At 40.6% G+C, this 20577-nt stretch overlaps 1 protein-coding gene across 3 annotated transcripts in view; it reads left to right on the forward strand.

Moving 5' to 3' along the window:
- The first annotated feature begins 816 nt into the window (after window positions 1–816).
- The window catches only part of ERCC5 (ERCC excision repair 5, endonuclease), a 32665-nt gene continuing 12904 nt past the window's right edge, over window positions 817–20577 (forward strand). The window contains exons 1-9 of one of the 3 annotated variants that reach the window (XM_026008881.2): window positions 817–1265; window positions 5982–6157; window positions 8108–8223; window positions 8709–8795; window positions 10295–10355; window positions 12458–12601; window positions 15150–15357; window positions 16097–17173; window positions 20014–20258. In XM_026008881.2, the coding sequence (XP_025864666.1) occupies window positions 1178–1265; window positions 5982–6157; window positions 8108–8223; window positions 8709–8795; window positions 10295–10355; window positions 12458–12601; window positions 15150–15357; window positions 16097–17173; window positions 20014–20258 (2202 nt within the window). In that variant the 5' untranslated portion in view covers window positions 817–1177. The remainder of the gene's footprint in view (window positions 1266–5981; window positions 6158–8107; window positions 8224–8708; window positions 8796–10294; window positions 10356–12457; window positions 12602–15149; window positions 15358–16096; window positions 17174–20013; window positions 20259–20577) is intronic. The other 2 variants (XM_026008880.2, XM_072760977.1) reach the window with 2 other exon arrangements.

The raw sequence follows: 20577 nt of genomic DNA on the forward strand, positions 1-20577 counted from the left end.
GCTCCATGCAGGGAGCCCGACGTGGGACTGGATCCCGGGACTCCAGGACCACGCCCCGGGCCGAAGGCGGTGCCAAACCGCTGAGCCACCCGGGCTGCCCTAAATCAACCTTTCCATTGAGCTTCAACCTCGTTTCTATACAAGTTAGAACCAATGTGTATGATGAGTCATCACTTATTGAATGGTAGTGGTGAGCAGTCTTCATACATCACCTGCATTCCTAGCTAAAACAGTCTGTAAGATGGATCTTATGCCCCATCTGCAGAGGAAAAGCCAAACCCCGAACCAGCCCGAACACTAGGACGCGGCGTGGTGGGGATCGGACTCTGGGCCTGCAACCGCCTTTCCAGCAACTACTCTCACGACCAAGTCTCTCGTCACTTCTGACCTACGGAACATGGAATCCTAAATTTAGACACCGGAGAAACACCAAACTATATTTCAAGGGCTAAGGCTTTTAAAAGGTGGTTAAGTTAAAAACGATGCCCTATTATTATCTAGCTACTACAGGGTGTCGGGAAAAAAAACGTGTTGATTTAAGAACCTCAGCCAAGCATCCCCCTTTCTGTTGTCGCCTCTCATGTAAAACAATAGTCGGTATTAAGAGTTTGCAGAACTGGCGGCGGGCGGGGAGAAACTGACCCGCAAGAGCCACGTGGAGAACTGTCACGTCAGCGAGCAGATACTCCGCATCGCGGGGAGGGTTAGCGGCGACAATGCCCGCGTGGAGGCGGTTCGGGAACAGCAGGACGCACGCACAGCGACGGAAGCCACCCCGCTTCCGGGGTGGAGAGGCGCAGCCAATATACGTGTGCCAGGAGGCGGGACTTCCGCCTGGAGCCTGCATTAGACGGAAGCGGGGCGCTCCCGTTTTGCGTCGGTTTACGCACTAGCTTAAGGAGACAGGCTGTGTGTGTGTGTGTGGGGGGGAGCCCCTTCTGGCGGCTTATCTCGCCGACGCCCCCCCCCCCCACTCCTCCTTTTAGAGTGCGTAGGTTTGGGGCAAGCCTTGGGCGAGAGGAGGACTTGCTCTTCCCGACGCCGGCCCCTCCCTGGTCCCGCCTTTCTCCTGTGAGGCAGCGTCGCCACCGGGAAGTACCGCTGCGGCCGCGTTGTTGTCGGGCTTCCCCGGGTGGGAGCGTTGCGAGCCTGCCGCCCCGCCTGTCGCCGCAGCCTCATGGGGGTCCACGGGCTCTGGAAGCTGCTGGAGTGCTCCGGGCGGCAGGTCAGCCCGGAGACCCTGGAAGGGAAGATCCTCGCCGTGGGTATCCTTGACGTGTCCTCGGGTGCGGGATTCTCGCCAGGTCCCAGTTCCTCGCTGTGGGCTCCCCACTGGGCGCGGGGTGGCTGGGCAGGAGGCCAGGCGCCCTGGGCGGTGCCGTCCACCTCCTTGATGACCCTTTCTCTCCCCGAGTGTCTGCCCTTCCCGGCTTTGGGGTCAGGCCACCCAGGATCGCAGTCGTCGGGGTTTATCCTAGGGTGTGTGTGCGCCTCCGTTCTCGTCTGGAAGGTGGCAGCGATGGTAGTATCCACACGCAGGGTTGGTGTGAGTAATAAGGGGGTCACGTAAGTGGAAGGAGCTTCGTGAACGTTGTAAGGCTTAGAAGTAGGATCCCTGCTGGGAGGTGAGCATGGAGAAGACGCGGCGGACTTCCCCACCGGGACTTGTACTGTCTGTCCTGACTTCTGCCCCACTAGGCTTGTTAGAAGAAGGGTGGTGGGGACAGGGGTTCGACCTTTTTTTCTTTTCTTTTCTGAAAAGTAACTTTTACTATTTTTTATTATGGGTTTTGGAATAGGAAAGCGACGTTGTGCAACACTGGGAAGGCTTCAAAAGAGAAACAGTGGTTGGTTGGTTGTTTTGTTTTCTCCTCCTAGTCTCTATGAAGGACTTTAAAGGACCGTCGTTTGTGTATCTGTCTGGTTTGGTGTCTTTGGAATTAAACGTTTTAATTTTCTTTTTTTTTTTTTTTTTAAATTGTGATCCTGTATTCCTTTTCTTTTTTATTATTTTTTTAAAGATTAAATTCATTTTGCCAACATACAGTATAATGCCCAGTGCTCATCTCATCATGTGCCCTCCCTAATGCCCAGCACCTAGTTACCCCATCTCCCAACGCCTTCCCAAATGTTTGTCTTCTTTATCAAAATATGAATACTCGTGAAAGTTTGGTCTTTTTATTCGTTAAGCATTCTCCTCCTTTCCGTCCTCCTCTTTTGAATGGCTGTTCTGTTCTGGAAGCTGGTGGCACCTTACACCAGTTCTTTCCTGGGAACTTATGAGCCTAGGAGTTCATAAGGGAGGTGGAGGAGAGAATCATGTAAATAATTCCTGTCGGTGGTAAATGCAGTTTAAGAATGAGTAAGAATTCTGCGGAAGGAGCCACAGAGAGGAACCATTATTGAGCCTGGAGACAACTTATACATAATGGAACACTGAAAATTTTCAAATTAAAGTTAAGATGATGATTATATTTTCTGCAGTGTGAATAATCTTGAACTACGTCTGTAACAAGTTGTGGCTTGCTGAAAAGTTTTTATGCAGGATACCATGCGTAGGGGAAAGGGAAAGGTGCTGGTGGTTGTTTTTTAAGCACATGTGCTATTGTTGCCCTCTAGTGGTTCTTCAAATCACTGCTTCCTAAAGATTTTCATCATAGACCTGTACCTGAAGGAAAGCGCAGTTTTCAGTGACAGGAACCCTTCAAACTTCAGCAAAGACTTAGGCATTTTATGTTGCAGCCCCTATGAAGAATTAACAATCTATAAAATCTTTAAGATGACACATGAAGTTCAGCATTCTAATTTTTTAGGAAGTTGTCCAAAGTAAGGAAGGTAAATCATTTAATTTAGAATTTAGATTATTTTTAGATGACCCAGGAGCTCTTTTGGGACATGAAATGATTTTCATGAGGTTATTAAGTTTTTCTGAAAGAACAAATCATTTAAAGAGGACTGTCAAAGATCTTTCACTTATTTATTTATTTTTTTAATTTTTATTTATTTATGATAGTCACACAGAGAGAGAGAGGCAGAGACACAGGCAGAGGGAGAAGCAGGCTCCATGCACCGGGAGCCCGACGTGGGATTCGATCCCGGGTCTCCAGGATCGCGCCCTGGGCCAAAGGCAGGCGCCAAACCGCTGCGCCACCCAGGGATCCCAAAGATCTTTCACTTATAATTACAATCTCATTTATATACGTATGTGTATAAAAATATATGTAAAAGAAATTTGATTGTTTTATAATTGATTTTGCTTTGTTTCATTTTCATGGGAATTTGAATTAAAATATCTGACCTATATTCCATTTTTTGGTCTTTTTTGTTAAGAAATTATCTACGACATACTAGGTTCATAAGTTACTCGTGGATCCTTAAAATACATTTTTTAAAACCATCTATAAGTGAGTGTCTTGTTTATTTATCCAATCTAAATGTGCCCAATAACAATTAACAGCTTAACTTTAGTTTCTTATGAATCTTAGCATACAAAATGCATTTGTAAAATGCATTTACGTGTCTTAGCAAAATATTACACTCTCTTTAGGCTATGCATACTAATTGGTATTAAATTGTAAGTCACCTACCAATAGAACTAAAGTAATTTACCTTTCGTTTCAGAATGTTATTGGTCCTTTGGGTCTTATCTATAAAATGTTTCTGGCTTTGCTGTGGATTTAATTTTTTTCCAGCTGTTCCTTTTTTTTTTTTATAGACTTACTGAAATTAGACAAGTCTTTTTTTTTAAGATTTTATTTATTTATTCATGGGAGACACACACACAGAGAAAGAGAGAGAGAGAGAGAGAGAGAGAGAGAGGCAGAGACACAGGCAGAAGGAGAAACAGGCTCCATGCAGGGAGCCTGACATGGGGCTCGATCCAAGGACCCTGGGATCATGACCTGAGCCGAAGGCAGATACCTAACTGATTGAGCCACCCAGGCACCCTGTTCAGGGCTATTGTTTGCTATTCTATCCCAAGAATTTGGGACACTATGCTAGCACATAGTAGCACTCAAATATTGGAATGAGTAGAATAATAGCTTGCTTTCCACTAGTTACTTTGTTACACAGTGTTTATTGAGTTAATTGTTGATGGGTCTAATTTGTTTTATGGTTATAAATTAGGTAATGTACATCTATTTAAATACTATTCAGCTCACTTAATATCAAGTATTTGTTGCCTCCTATATGCTCTCGGAAAGGGAGAGCCTTGCACAGAAGTGTGGTCTAGCTAAACAAGACATGGATCTCACTGATTTTTCCCTCCATTAGATTGTAAACTCCACGAGGACAAACCCTTTGTTTCGTTCAGGGCTGTATCCCCAGTGGGATTTCTGTCATGTAATAAGTAATATATTTTTGAATAGGAGCCTATAAGTGGAGGTCTTTATCTGGGCTGAGGAAGTGACCATTAGACTGAGACCTGTGAATCAGAGGTAACTAAGCTAAGAGAGGAGGGAGCATGTGAGAAGACCCCGGAGGCAGGAAAAATCTCTCTTCAAGATAGATTAAAAGATGGAATTGATAGAAGCTGGTAGTGTTTGGATGAGGGGAGCGTTGGGGATGACAGCATTCTGGCTCTGGTGAATGGGGTGACATTCTCTGCAATGGGGGCATAAGCAGCCTGGTGGAAAAGATGTGGAGAAGGAGGCAAACCATAAGAGAGACACTCGTAACTCTAGGAAGCAAACTGAGGGTCCCTGGAGGGGAGGTGGGCAGGGAGGATGGGATAACTGGGCGATGGGCATTAAGGAGGGCATGTGGTGTAATGAGCATTGGGTATTGTATGCAACTGATGAATCACTAAATTCCACTCCTGAAACTAATAATGCAGTATATGGTAATTACCTTGAATTTGAGTAGGTAAATAAATAGGAATAAAAGAAAAAAATAGATGTGGAGTTTAGTTTTGATTATGTCAAGTTGGGAATGTATGCAAGGCACCAGGTAGAGATGTCAACTAGGCCATCTAGTCTAGGAGTCAGGACAGAGTCCTGGGGCAGCCTACCGGATAGAGAGGGCGTGGTGTGGAGGTGCTAAGGTAGCCTGGGGAGCCAGTGCAGCAGGAGGAAGGGCTGGGGGCTCAGGAGAGCTCTGCTGAAGTCATGCCTGAGCAGTGAGTTAGAGGAGTGTGTAGAGAGATGGAGAGCAGGAAAACCAACATCACCCTGTCCATCTGATGGACAAATAGGAAATAATTTAGTAAGAAGCATTTTTTACAAAAGTTAAATCCAGGAAAACATAAATTACTTAAAATTGCAAAAGAGCTAACTATTGTTCATATTTTGGCATCTGAACTTCTAGTTTTTCATATTTAACAACCATGTATATTATAAAACGTAATTATGCATTCCATAGTCCTGTAAGCTGTTTCATGTCCTTTAATATTTAGTGACTGTCTTTCTTATCACTATACATGCTGCCATAGCTTCCAGTTTTGAGGGCTGTTTGATATTCCAGCAAATCCGTATATCATAGTTCAGTTTAAGTAAAGACCTGTTGGAAAACTTTTCCATTGTTTTTCATATTTTCATCACTGTAAGCATTCTTAGAAGTAACTTTAATTGTGACTATATGATGATTTTCTGAGAATAAAGTGCCTGGAAATAGAAGTAGTAAAATAGAAATGCCAGTTTTTACATTTTTTGCTAATATTGTCAAATTGTTCCCCAGAAGAGTTGTGCTTAATTTACTAAAATTCTGTAGAGATTTTTAGTTTTTTTGAAGAAGCAACTGTTTACAATTAGATTTTTTTAAATCACACATATATTGATGTACGGTAACAGTCTGTGAATAGTAGTAATGAGGGTTCAAATAAACTGATTTTAGATAGATTCTATTAGGGCTCAACATTTTTCAATTTCTTATGAACTGATGGGGCTTAGTTTCAGGGTCTAGATGATATCAGTTACTATAACTTGAAGTTGTGGGGATGAGGGAAGAAATTCCAAAATACTTTCCATTAACAATTTTTCCAGATATTAGCATTTGGTTAAACCAGGCACTAAGAGGGGTCCGGGATTGCCATGGGAACTCAATAGGAAATGCTCATCTTCTCACTTTGTTTCATCGGCTCTGCAAACTCTTATTTTTTCGAATTCGTCCTATTTTTGTATTTGATGGGGATGCTCCACTATTGAAGAAACAGACTTTGGTAAGAATCATTTTTTTCTTTCTGCATTCTTAGAGAAACGTAGAATTTTAGTTTTCTCTGTAGAATTTTGGAAGCCAAAACTTATTTTGACATATATCCAGCTTAATTTCAACTTTTTAAAAAAATTTATCTTGAACACATCAACTTTTTTTTTAAACGATTATTTGTGAGACTATATTCTGGGTGTAGTGATAAAATTCAGCTTTTAATAGAATGACTAAATTCTTACACTTGAGAGTTTTCCTTTTAGAATATCTTCTTAGGTGTTCTATGTGTGTTTCAGCTGTGCTGCCGAGTATGATAGTCTGTTGGGGAGATGCCTCCATGAATTTGAGAGCGTGAGTCCTCAGTGTTTAAAGACTAATTGGATTTTATGTGGTGCCAGGTGTGACTAATGTGGATTATTGAGGAAGGAAGTTGGCCAGGATGTAAAAGAATGACACTGAGTTTCTTCATTCTGAAAGTAGTTTGAAACAATATTGGAACAAAGTTGTGAACTTTGGAGTAATTGTGTAACCCCCGCCCCCCCCCCCCCCCACTGCCCATGACAGCACCCATTTGAACATAGGACTTTTTATGTGTTGAAAATGCCAGCTCATCACTTGATAATCACACCAGACAGACATTGTCTAATTTAGTGAGGATGTAGGATAAGAGTAAGGATCAGTAAATGTTTGGAGACATTTGTTCCCCCAATAAAAGGTCTATCTAGACCTGCATGTTGCAGTTTTAAATTATCCAAGGCACATTCTATCAGGAACTCCTTGGAAGGATTAGACAGGAAAAAAGAACTCCAGAATTTATCTACTAGTAAACATCTCCCTAATTCCCCAGCCCCATGATAAAGCTTTTAGCTAACACTACTGTAGTAATCATTTTGTAATATATAAGTGTACCAAATCAACACATTGTATATCTTAAACTTTCCACAGTGTTCTATGTCTGTTATATTTTAATTAAAAAAAAAAGAAAGAAAGGAAAATAATGTTTTGGTATTTCCTTCTTATATTCCATAATAAGCATGGAGAGTATTCCATTTTTTTCCTGCATGGACATTTCTTACAAGATTCTTCTGTACATTTTAGGATTTCTTATGATACAATCTTGAATGTTGAGGGACAGAATGGCATGTTAGTAATGTACTTTTTAATTTTGATTTTTTTAAAATTTTTATTTATTTATGATAGTCACACACACACACACACACAGAGAGAGAGAGAGAGAGAGAGGCAGAGACACAGGCAGAGAGAGGAGCAGGCTCCATGCACCGGGAGCCTGACGTGGGACTCGATCCCGGGTCTCCAGGATCGTGCCCTGGGCCAAAGGCAGGCGCCAAACCACTGCGCCACCCAGGGATCCCCCTTAATTTTGATTTTTATTTTCTTTGAGAGAAAGCAAGAGGAAGAGCAGGGGGAGGGGCAGAGGCAGAGGGAGAGAGAATCTCAAGCATACTCCCTGCTGAGCATGGTTCTGACACAGAGCTCATTCTCATGACCCAGAGATCATGACTGGAGTCACGAAGTTAGGAGTTGGAAGCTTAACTGGCTGAGCTACCCGGGAGCCCCAAGTAATGTGTTTTTATAAAATCAGTATCAGATTGGTTTTGGCAATTTTAAAGAATATGTTAATAACCACTTTTGAGAGACATTTGCTTAATTATATACTAATAAGTTTTAGGCTTCTGGGGCATGTTAAAGGCTATTTAAAAGAAACTGAAAGTAATACTTTCCCAAACACTATATCCTAGCCAGTCCGTTTAGTCGTAGGGAAATGGAGACTGTCTGTCTTTTGCGTAGCAGGAACATACCCACTGATGTGACGGTTGGGAGGAAATACTAAAGCAGTCATAATCTGAAAACTCAGACAAACTAAATCCTATGGAGAAAAGTCACAGAAATGTTTTTAATATACTAACTCCCTGAAACAGTCCTGTGTCCTTTGTTTTCACAGGCTAAGAGAAGGCATAGAAAGGATTTGGCAGCCACCGACTCCAGAAAAACGACAGAGAAGCTTTTGAAAACATTTTTGAAAAGACAGGCTATCAAAACTGCCTTAAAAAGCAAAAGGCAAGAAGCAAATTACATACTTTTGAAGATTAAGAGCTTTTAGTTTTTGTGTTGGATTCCTGTGGTTCCCTTTCCCTGATTTTAACTTGCAGATCACAGAGAGTGAAATCAGAGGAATAAGTGGGCTATCCATTGGACCCAGTAATTGGAAGTTGTGAAAATTCTCTGTTCGGTGAAGATCAGCTGTGATATGAGAATGGAAAGCTGTGGTGGTGGTTGTGGGCACTTTATACTTTGATTAGATGCATCTCTGTGCCTGCAGATGAGGCCCTGGCTGAGGTGCCTGGAGCCAGAGCTCCAGTGAGTTTTCCATTCTCCTGAGGGCATGCTTGCTCTAACAGCAGCAGCCAGGGGCAGCCAGGGCTGCAGGGTGAACCTGCTACAGCCCTGTGTTTTCCCCCCTCTCACACCCTCAGTGGGGGCATCTTACTGACTCAACATCCTATTTCCTGTCACCTCTGCTTAAGTCTGTGTGTGCTTTTCAGAGACGAAGCACTCCCCAGTCTTACTCAAGTTCGAAGAGAAGATGACCTCTATGTTTTGCCACCTTTACAGAAGGAAGAGAAAAATAGGTAAATGTTTAACTGTTTAAAACTAGTAATTGTCTATATATTTATGTTTTTATCTACATGATAAGACATGTAGGAATTAATGCATCTGAAAATGCATTCTCAACACCTTTTAGAATGTTTTTCAAAGACTAAGATTTTTAGTTACTAACTTGTCCTTGTGGTTTGGTAGTTTGTGCTGGTTTGTCTGCAGACCCTGTGTTAGCCCTGTTCCTGTGTAATTTATGAAGGTGTGGATTTTCATTCTGCAGACCCTGTGTTAGCCCTGTTCCTGTGTAATTTATGAAGGTGTGGATTTTCATGTTTCCTATCCTTTGTTTACACTTGCCATCTCTGCCTGTTTCTCAGCTCGAGTCAGCTTTCTGTCACCACCACGCTACAAGATGACACACAACATCCTTGCTGAATCTAGTAGATACTTCGCAGGTGTCAGCTTACTGTACTTTTCAGCTGCATGTGACGTGGCATTTGTGTTGTCCTGCTATCTGGGCACCTCTCTGGCCACTTTCTCAGGCTCCTCTGTGGACTGTCCCTCTGGGTCGCTGTTCACTATCAGTGGCTTCTGTGGCTGAAGTGCAGGAGGGGGGCCAGGAAGTGTGTCTCTGCCCTCACCTGCCTGCATTCCTTTCTCAGGGGCTCTGGAGACACCAGGTAGCTTTCGAATCAGGCCAGTTCTGTTTATCTAGAGTTCTCTAGAGTTCTATAGATGATCAGGCTGTATAGAACAAGCTCACATTAAGCAAACTCAAAGAATATCAGAATGTTTATATATTAACTTAGAGTGAGAAACTAACCAAACGGACCAGAATTCTCTTGTTGGCTGCTCAAGAAGTATGCTCCTCCTCACTTCTTTCTCTGTCTTTGATCTTCCCTTTTTGCTGGAACCCCTACCCACCAAGTTCAATCTCTGCTTTGTGGTATAGAAGCTCTTAAAACCCAAACCTGATAATTTCATTTCAGAGCTTGAAACGCTTCCCAGCTTCTCATTTCTTTGGATAAAACTTCATCCTCTTAATCACATGCTTCTCCAACCTCACCAGGTCCTCTCTGTCATCTCCAGGCAGGCTTTCTTTCCCTTGTTTCCAGATGTTTATAGGATGTAGTGTTGCTGCATGGAACACTTGTCTCCATGAATGTTCCCCAGACTCTACAACTGTACCTCTCTTATTTGTGGCTAAGTCCAAGCAGTGCAATTGCCAGAGATTCCAGAAAACTTTAGGACCCCCCCCCCCCCCCACCGCCAATCCACATTGGAGTGAGATAATTCCCCTTATTGCAACTTTAGCAACCTGCTCCTCCCTTGTGATGGACATCGTTAGATCGTATTGTGGTTGCTCTCTGGCATGTGTCCCCTCCTGACTGGCTGTGGGAACAATGACAGCATGTATCGTGCCATCTTAGGTACCATTGTAGCTCCTACAACTAGTGGCCCCTTGCTCAGGAAATATTTTTATAAGTTATCATTAAATCATAGATACTATAAATGTATGCTTGACTTTCAGTTCAGAAGAAGAAGATGAAAGAGAATGGCAAGAAAGAATGAGTCAAAAACAAGCATTACAGGTACTTAATGTAATTTTTGAATTCAGAATATATTCTGTTATTTGAAGTGAATGACACGAAAATGAATAATGAGGTAGTATGAATTTATGGAAGTTCCTGGTAAAAAAAATAGATGCCTTCTTTATCGTGTGTGTGTATATGTGTATGTGTATGTGCATGTGTTTGTACAAATACACAGGCACCCATACACGTTTTGCCTATTTATATGGCATTTGCCATTATGCGTACGTGGATATCCAAAATAAGCCATCTTTCTTTTACAACCAACAACTAAACAAACAATAAGTATAAATAGTAATACCTACTTGTGTAAAAATAGAGGAAACGTACCACCCATAAATGACTTCAGGTAACATCTTGGTATGTATCAGCCCATTCTCCCACCCCACTCCTTACGGTTGAGCATCTGTGTGTATTTGGGTGTGTGTACATGTTAGGTATACATGCGTGCATATATATGTGAATGTATGTCTGTGCCTATGTTCTAGGTATCCGTTGCTGTGTAACTTGGTGGCATGAAAACAGTTGTTTGTCACTCTCCTTTTGCCGTTCTGGGTGCTGCTTAGCTCAGCAAGGCAGTCCTCTCTGCACGTCTCCCGTGTAAATGCAGGCAGTCCGTAGCTGGGGCTGAAGTCCCCTCCAGGGCTTCCTTACTCACATGTCTGGCAGTTGATGCTGGCTGCCCATCCAAACACCTGCCTATGGCTTCTCCGTGTGGCCTGGGCTCGTTCACAGCATGGCACTTTGTTCCAAAGGCAAGCATCCCAAGAACAAGTGACTGGCAGAGTGCTGTGGCCTTTCCTAGCCAGCTTCGGATGTAGTGCAGCCTCCCTCCTGTGTGCATTCTGAGTGGGAGAAGTTGGTCAGTGAGGCCAGCCCCTATTTAAGGGGAGAATAATTAGATGAAAGAGTGTCAGAGAATCTGTGGTCATGTTTTAAAACCATCACCTCACATATTTTAATGAATGACATTTTTACAAATTAATGTACTGTAATAAGACTTTTGAGGTACAAGCCTCAACTTCTGCATTATTAATACAGCAAATGACAGCAGTCATGGTGAAGACCATGAACATTGTGATTAGAAAGACGTGCATTTAGGTACGGACTATCCTGTGCCTAGCTATGTGTTCTTAGACAATTTAACTTCTCCAAGGCTTTATTTCCCTTTTCTTCTTTTCTTTTTTTTTTTTTTTTTTTTTTTAGTAAAACAAAAATACTAATGATGCCTACCTCGGAGGGCTGATGGGAACAGAAAGGTGCTCCCTCAGTGTGGGGAAAGCACGGGGTGTTCTTAGCTTGACTGGCCTAAGTGCCGGCTGACTTGCACGTACACCTACATATACAACATACCTACATATAGGACAGCAAATTGTATTATTTTATTTTCTTTATGAATGAAGAGTTTTAAATTATTTTTGGTAATTATTTAAAATTTAGAAAAGTTTTTTACTTTTTGATGTCTGAATTTCTCACTTATCATTTCATTTTTGATTATAGGTTAAGAACAAAACAAAGTTAATCTAATTAAGGGAGTTACAGATATTGTTCAAATCCAAAAGGCCTGCCTTTTGAATCCCTGCCTTACTGCTCTTGTACATGCTGTTCCTGCGGCCTGGGATGTCATTGATCAGTCTCGTTGGTGTCTTTCAAGGCCCTGCTTACATGTTATTTTTTAATGAGGTCTTCTTTAACAAATGTTGTCTCTCTTCCTCTTCTCCTAATCTACTCTCGTATCAGATTAACCTGCTTTATTTTCTTGTTCATTCATTTATTTGTTTGGTTATTATATGTCTTTCTCCATGCCTAAGAGTAGGGACCTTATCTGGCATGATCTGCCCGGTACCCTAGCACCTAGAACAGTGCCTGGCACATTAGGAGTGTCTGGTAAGTATTTTTTTCTTCTTAGTGAATTGAGTGAGTGAATGGATATATTCCCCAATCTACCTATTCTCTGATACTTGTTGCAGGTTATGTACAACTGTGTTTAGTCTGTTGTAGATTTCGTAGAACTATGTCTACAGTAGGTGCAATAAATATCAGGATAAATAGAATTAAGTGAATGAAATGTAAATTTCATAGTTATATTTTACTCTTTACAGGAAGAGTTCTTTCATAATCCTCATGCCATAGATATTGAGTCTGAAGACTTTAGCAGCCTGCCTCTTGAAATAAAGCATGAAATCTTGACTGATATGAAAGAATTTACCAAGCGAAGAAGAACCTTATTTGAAGCAATGCCAGAGGTGAAACACACAACAACATACAATGCTTAGAATTAAGAACTTCAGCAAAATTTTTGATTAGAAAAAGCAAATTGATAAGCATTACTTATATAACATCTATGTTCAGTAAACAGCATTTGTGTCTCAGAGATCCACAAAAATATTTGTAATATATATTTGATCCATTATATAATTTGTAAGTTTGGACTTATACATATTTCTTCAAAGAATTCTTTTGACTCTCTACTTAAGACCATGGACACCTGGGTGATTCAGCTGGTTAAGCTTCTGACTCTTGATTTCAGCTCTAGTTATGATCTCAGGGTCAGGGGGATTGAGCCCTGCATTCGGGTCCACACTTAGCATGGGTCTTCCTGAGATTCTTTGTCTCTCACTCTCCCCTTGCTTGTGCGTGCTCTCTCTAAAATAAATAAGTCTATAAAAAAAATAAAAGCAGCAGGTCTTTCTCCTGCTCCGTGTTCTCATAACACCCTGTAATGTCTCTTTATAGTTTTTAGCATCCAAATGTGCCTGTTTTTCTCACTTCTATATTTTCAGCACCCAGGTCAGTATCTATCACATACTAAGTGCTCAGCATATGCTTGGTGGTTCAATTCTTAGGTTAGTTCATAAGTTATTTTAACCCTAGAATACTAATAGTAATATAGAACTGAATGACAATGGAAAAGTATGTTCTAACTTGAAATTCCAGGTGTCTCTTTTTTGGCTGCAGGCCTAGAAATGCAATTGGACCTTCATCTTCCTTCTTCCTCTTTCTAGACAATGATAATAGGGAATTCATTGGTAAATTCTTCAACTTAGAGCATCTGCTGATGGCTCTACAGCCACAGAAACCTGGAGCAGGTGGTGTGTGGAGTTGGGGTCAAGCTTATCTTCTGCTCATGCTACACCATTAATTACTACTGCTTTTAGTGGGTGAATGAGTTTTGTTTTCCTTTCTGCTGCTACCACCTATTATTTCTCACATCACTCTTTAACTCACTGTAGGATAGAATATACATTTGGCAGCAGCATAGTTCCTAATGAATGGATGTAGTGGTTTATTTTCCATAACTTTTTGAACACCTCTTAAATTGATACCAAAAATATGAAAAAGGCAGACAGGTCCTATTTCTTTCCCTATCAGTCCTTTGTTTTTCCATGAATAGTGTGAACACAGGAAAATACTAAGGTGTGGAGAAATGATATGGAAAGGACAGAAGTAAATTTATTTTCATTTCTAGGAGAAAAATCTGGGCTTAGTCTGTTTATCAGCATTTTATTTCTTGAGTGTGAAAGGATCTCTGGCTGGCCTTTGAGAAAATAGAATTTGGGTTATATAAACAACAGTGGTAAGGCATGGGAAGAAGGGAGATGGTCCCTAATGATTTGTTCCCTTTTGTTCTATTGTTATTTTGTTATCCAGAGCCTGGATCAGTAGATGGTAGGGTAGAGGGTAGTGTTGCTCAGCAGTCCATGGCATCTGTAATTCTGATAGGAAAGGGAGGGTCTGAGTCATCCAGGTTGGACCTTTGTATCTGTACATTGGGCAAATGCAATATTGAGAATAGTAGTAATAGTAAGTATTAACATAATAGCAATAGAAGCAGTGTAGGGTTGACAACCTGTTTTTGATCTCACATCTACCCCTTAGTATCCTTATGACTCTAGGGAGGCTACTTGTTTTGTCTCCGCTTTTTCATTTGTAGATGAGATAATGAGACAGGTCTCATGGGGTGGCTGAAAATAAAATGGGATTATACGTATAAAACCTCCTAGAAAATGCCTTCCAGAAAATGCTTTATAATGTTATTTATTATCATAAATTATTTATTAGAGATAGAACCTACATAAGAGGGCATGAGTAAAGGGGGGCAGAGGGAGAGAATCCTCAAACAGACTCCCCCCCAACCCTAAGCGCAGAGCCTGTCTAAATGTCACAGCTCATGAGATCATGACCTGAGCCCAAACCAAAAATTAGATGCTCAACTGACTGAGCCACCCAGGGGCCCCAGTTTACTTGCATATTTAGCTGCTTCCAGAAGGTTGTCTATTTATTAAGCCGTAATCAAAATGTCATGGTGCTTGGCATGCATTATGTGCTCAATAAATACTTTTTGAGTAAATGATTAAATCATTAACAGTATCCATGATTTCTTTTCTTTTGCCTGAATCTTTTTGTTTTAAAGATTATTTTTTAATAAGGTAGTTATAGTTTTTTCCTAGTATTCAGATTTTACTTTTAAAATAGGAAAATGTATGAGACGCCTGGGTGGCTCAGTGGTTAAGCGTCTGCCTTCGGCTCAGGGCGTGATCCTGAAGTCCTGGGATCGAGTCCCACATTGGGCTTCCTGCATGGAACCTGCTTCTCCCTCTGCCTATGTCTCTGCCTCTCTCTTTCTCTGTGTCTCTCATGAATAAATAAATAAATAAAATCTTTTAAAAAAATATGAAAATGTCATCAGTGGAAAAAATCAATTACTCTTTGTCTCCTGATGGGGAAAAGAAAGGAAATGGAATAATATCTGTTTTTAATACAAAAAAATAATTTTATTTATTTTTATTTTAGGAGTCTAATGACTTTTCACAGTATCAGCTCAAAGGCTTGCTTAAAAAAAACTATCTAAATCAACACATAGAAAATGTCCAAAAGGAAATGAATCAGCAACAGTCAGGACAAATCCAAAGGCAATATGAAGACGAAGGGGGCTTTTTGAAGGAGGTAGAGTCAAGGAGAGTGGTCTCTGAAGACACGTCGCATTACATCTTGATAAGAGGTATTGGGTAGCATCATTTACCTGATGGTTAAAAACCAAAAATATGTTGTGTCTCTGAATTCTAGGAACTACCACCATACTTGTGTAATAATAAATATATGTAGCCCTTAATGGATTACCTACTGTTGTACTAACCTACTCTTTTTATTATGTATTTAAAATTTATTTATTTATTTACTCCCACTATAATTCACATGTAGTGTTATATTAGTTTCAGGTGTACAATATCATGATTTAACAATTCTGTACATTACTCAGTGGCCCTGTACAAACCACTTTAAAATTAAAAAACAAATTAACTATTAGTGCTGTTTTTTAATTTAATTTAATTTAATTTAATTTAATTTAAATTCAGTTTGCCACCATATAGTATAATACCCAGTGGTCATCACATCACGTGCCCTCCTTAATGCCTGTCACCCAATTACCCTATCTCTTATTGCTATTTATTTATTTTTAATTTATTCATGCAGAGAGAGAGGCAGAGACATAGGCAGAGGGAAAAGCAGGTTCCCCGCAGGGTGTCCAATGCGGGACTCGATCATAGAACCCTGGGATCATGCCCTGAGCTGAAGACAGATGCTCAACTACTGAGCCACCCAGGCGTCCCTCTTTTAGTGCTATTTAAATGAAAATTTATAACCTCATTTATGAGAACCAGTATTCTTTTATTGATCTTACTAGGAGTATATTATCTCACTGTAAAACTACATAATGAAAAGTTTTAATTTTTCTTAAGGTATTCAATCTAAGAAAGTTGCAGAGGATTCAAAGCCTCTGCCTTCTTCCAGTGAAATGCACAGCAGGTCTTATGACATGAAGTCATCTTCATGTGAGGAACTGAAGCCGGAGAAAGAACCTGCTGCTACCCCTCCTTCTCCAAGAACTTCCCTGGCAATGCAGGCTGCTATGCTGGGAAGCGACTCGGAAGAGGAGTGGGAGAGTGAGAAGCAAAAGCGATCTGATGCGAAGAATGCACCTGTGTCACCACTTACTGTATTAGCTATTCAGAAAGTTCTTGACGATGATGAAGACATGGAAGCACATGCCGGAAATGATGTGCAGACAGGAGGGTCAGGAGTGAAAAAGTTGCTTGAGAACAGTTGCTGTGAAGAAACTGTTGAAGATCTTAAAGAGGGAGATGGAGAGGGAACGCTCTTGCCAACAGGACCCCATCTACCCCTTATGAACTCTGCACATGAAACCAGCTCTGACACTGGCAAGAGGCTGGCAGACCCAGCTCATTTGTCACATCCTGTCTTCTGTCCAGGAAGTGTTCTAAAAGAAGAAATGTCACTTATGCATTTGGTGAGTGAGGCCTTTCAGAAAAGCGATGAGTCTATTGTTAAGGGTAGAAAAGACCCAGTTCTTTCAGAACGCACAATGGTGATGCCCAGTGATGCACCTGGACTCCAGAGTGGGAGAGAACTGAAACCAACTCCTGCAATGAGTTCAAGTTCTGTGTCAAGGAATGAAACATACACCAAAGAGCCTGAGCTACAAGAGCTTTGTCGATCGGGCAGCAAATATGATTCCTCTGTTCTTTCAAGTGATGATGAAACAGAATGTGAAAAAAATTGTGATTCTGAAATAATTGGCACTCTCCATTTGCAAGAAACGAGTAATACACAAAGTGTCCCTTTGGAGGCGATGAGTGACTTAGAAGATGCAGTATCCTTTAATGGTAAAGAGCCTGAGAATTGCCTGAACACCATCCAAGAACATGAGACAGTGGAATCTGCAGACCAGGACTTAATTTCAGTTCCTAAGTCCATGGAGCCGATGGAAATGGACTCTGAAGAAAGTGAATCTGATGGTAAGTGCATTTGCGCTTCAGAGATACTGAACTGTAGGTTTCACTTCTACAGGAGCCACAGAGAGATTCTGTGGTTTAGTCTGTTACCACTAGTTACCACTTTGTTCAGATAATGAACTAGGAGCTCAGAAAGGTGAAACGACTTTCCCAAGGACACACAGCTGATTCTTTTTTTTTTTTTTTAAAGGAGGGAGTAGCCTAGTTGGAAAAGGTAAAAGTGAGTCTTTTTATGTTTTTAAATAATTACAAAATTTTCTTTTAAAGATTTTATTTATTTATATGAGAAAGAGAGTACAAGCAGGGGGAGGAGCAAAGGGAGAGGGAAAAACCCTGATGTGGGGCTAAGTCTCATGACCCCAGGATCATGACCTGAGCCAAAGACAGATACTTAACCGAGTCACCTGGGTCCCTCTGAAATAATTAAACTTAATACATTTAAAAGAATGTTACAAAACTTTCTGGTTCCTTCATCCAGTACCTGAATGGCTAGCACTTTACCATGTTTGCTTTATTCTATCCTTGTCTTTTTATATATATATTTATATACATATACATGCTTACTATATATTTATATCTGTACAGACTTCTATATGGTCGATCCTCATTCACAGATTTCTTATTTGCAAAATTGGCTACTTATTAAAATTAATTTGTAACCCCAGAATCAATATGCAGCAGTAGTATCTTTGTGGTCATTCATGGACCTGAGTAAAGTGTCTAGAAATTTGAATTGCCATACCACTCCCAGCTGCAGTTGCACAAGGTGTCAGTGTTTCAGCTGTCTCACAGAGGTGACCAGAAGGTAAACATGGGAGAGAGCAGTGCAGTGCAGACCGAGGAGCTCTGGCGTGAGCTAGTTGGATGGGGTTTGAATCCCAATTCTGGCACCTGTTAGTGGGTCAGCCTCAGGCAAGTTTCTACACTTCAAAACCTCATTTTCTCTTTTGTAGGATAAAGAAATTATAGAGTTTACCAAGGTTTAGGATTTGTGATTATAAATATATTTACTCTACGAACAGTGACATATTCATGGATTCATTGTTCACAGTGACTATATAGAACATACTGCTGTGAATTACAAGAATTGACTGTATACACACACAAGCTAACTTTTTTCCTGGTATCTGCTGAGCTTCTCCATTCTAAAGTTACTGTTTCCTCTTTGTAATTAGTATTTCATGGAAAGGAATTTTTAAAAAAGGTTTTATTTATTTTTCATGAGTGACACAGAGACAGAGGCAGAGACATAGGCAGAGGGAGAAGCAGGCTCCTCGCAGGGAGCCCAATGTGGGATTTGATCCCAGGACCCTGGGATCATGACCTGAGCTGAAGGCAGATGCTCAACTACTGAGCCACTCAGGTGCCTCGAAAGGAAAGGAATTTTTGAGGCTATGTAAATACACTGTTCCTGAAAAAAGCTTTGCCCACTTATTTTAGCATTAATTGATAACTTTTGCCTAAATAAATGATTACTACGATAGTTGCCAAATGGCAGTTTCCTAGTTCCATGGTTCTGTACGTATTTTTCATTTTACATCCTTTTATAAGGAAGATCTCCCCCTCTTCCTCACTTACTGTGTTTTTATATCAGTGTGAACTCAAGAATTTCTACTTTATTTAGTGATTTATGATGCTATCATACTTTATTGTTGGAATTGTCCTGGCTTTGGCCAGTAGGGGCCCCCTTCAGGCTGGCTTCTGTGAGTTTGGACAATTCCCCTGCATATTTTGAGGGTTTTTTTTTTTAACTTTCTGATCAAGATATTACAGATTTGTCCTATACTCACCCTGCCCTGCCCTGTCCCTAGATTCAGCCAATTCACCAGAGAACCGTAGTTCCCTATAATAGAGCATGATGTTTAGAAACCAAGATCTGGATCCTGAGTGTATTCACTGTTGCTGGGGTGTCATTGCTTCAGGCCCTTTCAGGGCAGAGCAGGGAAGTATATTTATGTATACATATGCAAACATGCACACACCCATCTGTATTTCTCTACAAATAAATATATATTTTCATATTTAAAAATTTATAAGTTCAAAAAAAAAATAAAAAAAAAATAAAAATTTATAAGTTCATAGTGATACCTGCAGTCCAATCCAACATCTGATTTCATTTTAGCCTCCAGTTTTGTTACAATTTCTCTTTTTAACAGTGAGAAACCTTACTCCGTTATCCTTAATATATTGACTTATTACTTATTCGCTCTTGATTTGTATCCAACTCCTGGTCCCATTGATGTCTCCTTGGCCCCAGCCCCCATTCTGGGATCTCCAGCCCACTCTGTCCTGTTTGCATCTTGAAATCCAGCCTCCTCCACCTGAAGAAAAAGAAGGGAATCATTTTTCCTTAAGGAGAAGACACAAGAGAAGAGAAGAGGAAAGGAAGGTGGAAGAGAAGGGCTGTTTCTCCTGAGTACTTATTTGGGATTCTTTCCACTAAGTCACAGCTTTATTCTTTGCTGTGTTCATAGTGAAATAGCATGACAACATATTTAACAACCTACATGATTGTTTACATCCTCTGATCCCTCTCCTTTTTGAACTCTGAAACAATATTAGTTAACTTAGCATATTTGTAGAAAGTTTATATGCACATATTTTTCTCATTTTCTCATTTTAAAAGCAGTGTGTTTATCTAATGGAAAAGGCTTATTTTGAAGTTATAGGCATTTGTTATTAAATTTATTTAATAGTAATATGCTACCCTTACGTGTTTTCTAGTAAATCCAAGTCTTTTCAGGGTAAAATGTTTTTCACTAAACATTGGGAATGCTTTTGATGATCTCAGGATAATTTTAAGTTTTACCTGTAAATAAAGGGACCTTTTTGTTTTGGTATAGGAAGTTTCATCGAAGTACAGAGTATAACTAGTAATTATGAAGTTCCAGCAGAGTTACACGAAGCTCCCAAATCTCCTTCTGGACAAAGTGAAGAACTGATAGGAGCTGAGAAGGAAGACGCCATGGACGACTCTGAGGGCCTCCTAAAACAGAACTCTGGAAGTGAGGCTTTGGATAGTGAGCCACATGAAGAAGCTGGAAAAGATGCAAACAATTCACTCAATGAATGGCAAGATATTAATTTGGTAATAATATGACATTGAGTTTTCACTTATTGCTAAGAAAGAGCCAAGTTAAATCGCTTTTGAACTTTAAGAAGTTACTGGATCAATGTTTATTAGCTATTTGCATGCTTTTTTCTTCTTTTTTTTTTTTTTTTTGCTTTTTTCTTCTTAAATAACAATTCATTTTTTCATAGTTCTAGGGATTGGGAAATCTAAGATCAAGGCACAGGCTAATTTGGTTCCTAGTGAGAGCTCTCTGGCTTGCAGATGGATGCCTTCTTGCCACATCCTCATGTGGTAGGGGGAGGGGGTTGGGGGAAGGGGAGAGGGTAGGAAGGGA

The sequence above is a fragment of the Vulpes vulpes genome, chromosome 6 (assembly GCF_048418805.1).
Source record: "Vulpes vulpes isolate BD-2025 chromosome 6, VulVul3, whole genome shotgun sequence".
NCBI classification, from domain to species: Eukaryota; Metazoa; Chordata; class Mammalia; order Carnivora; family Canidae; genus Vulpes; species Vulpes vulpes.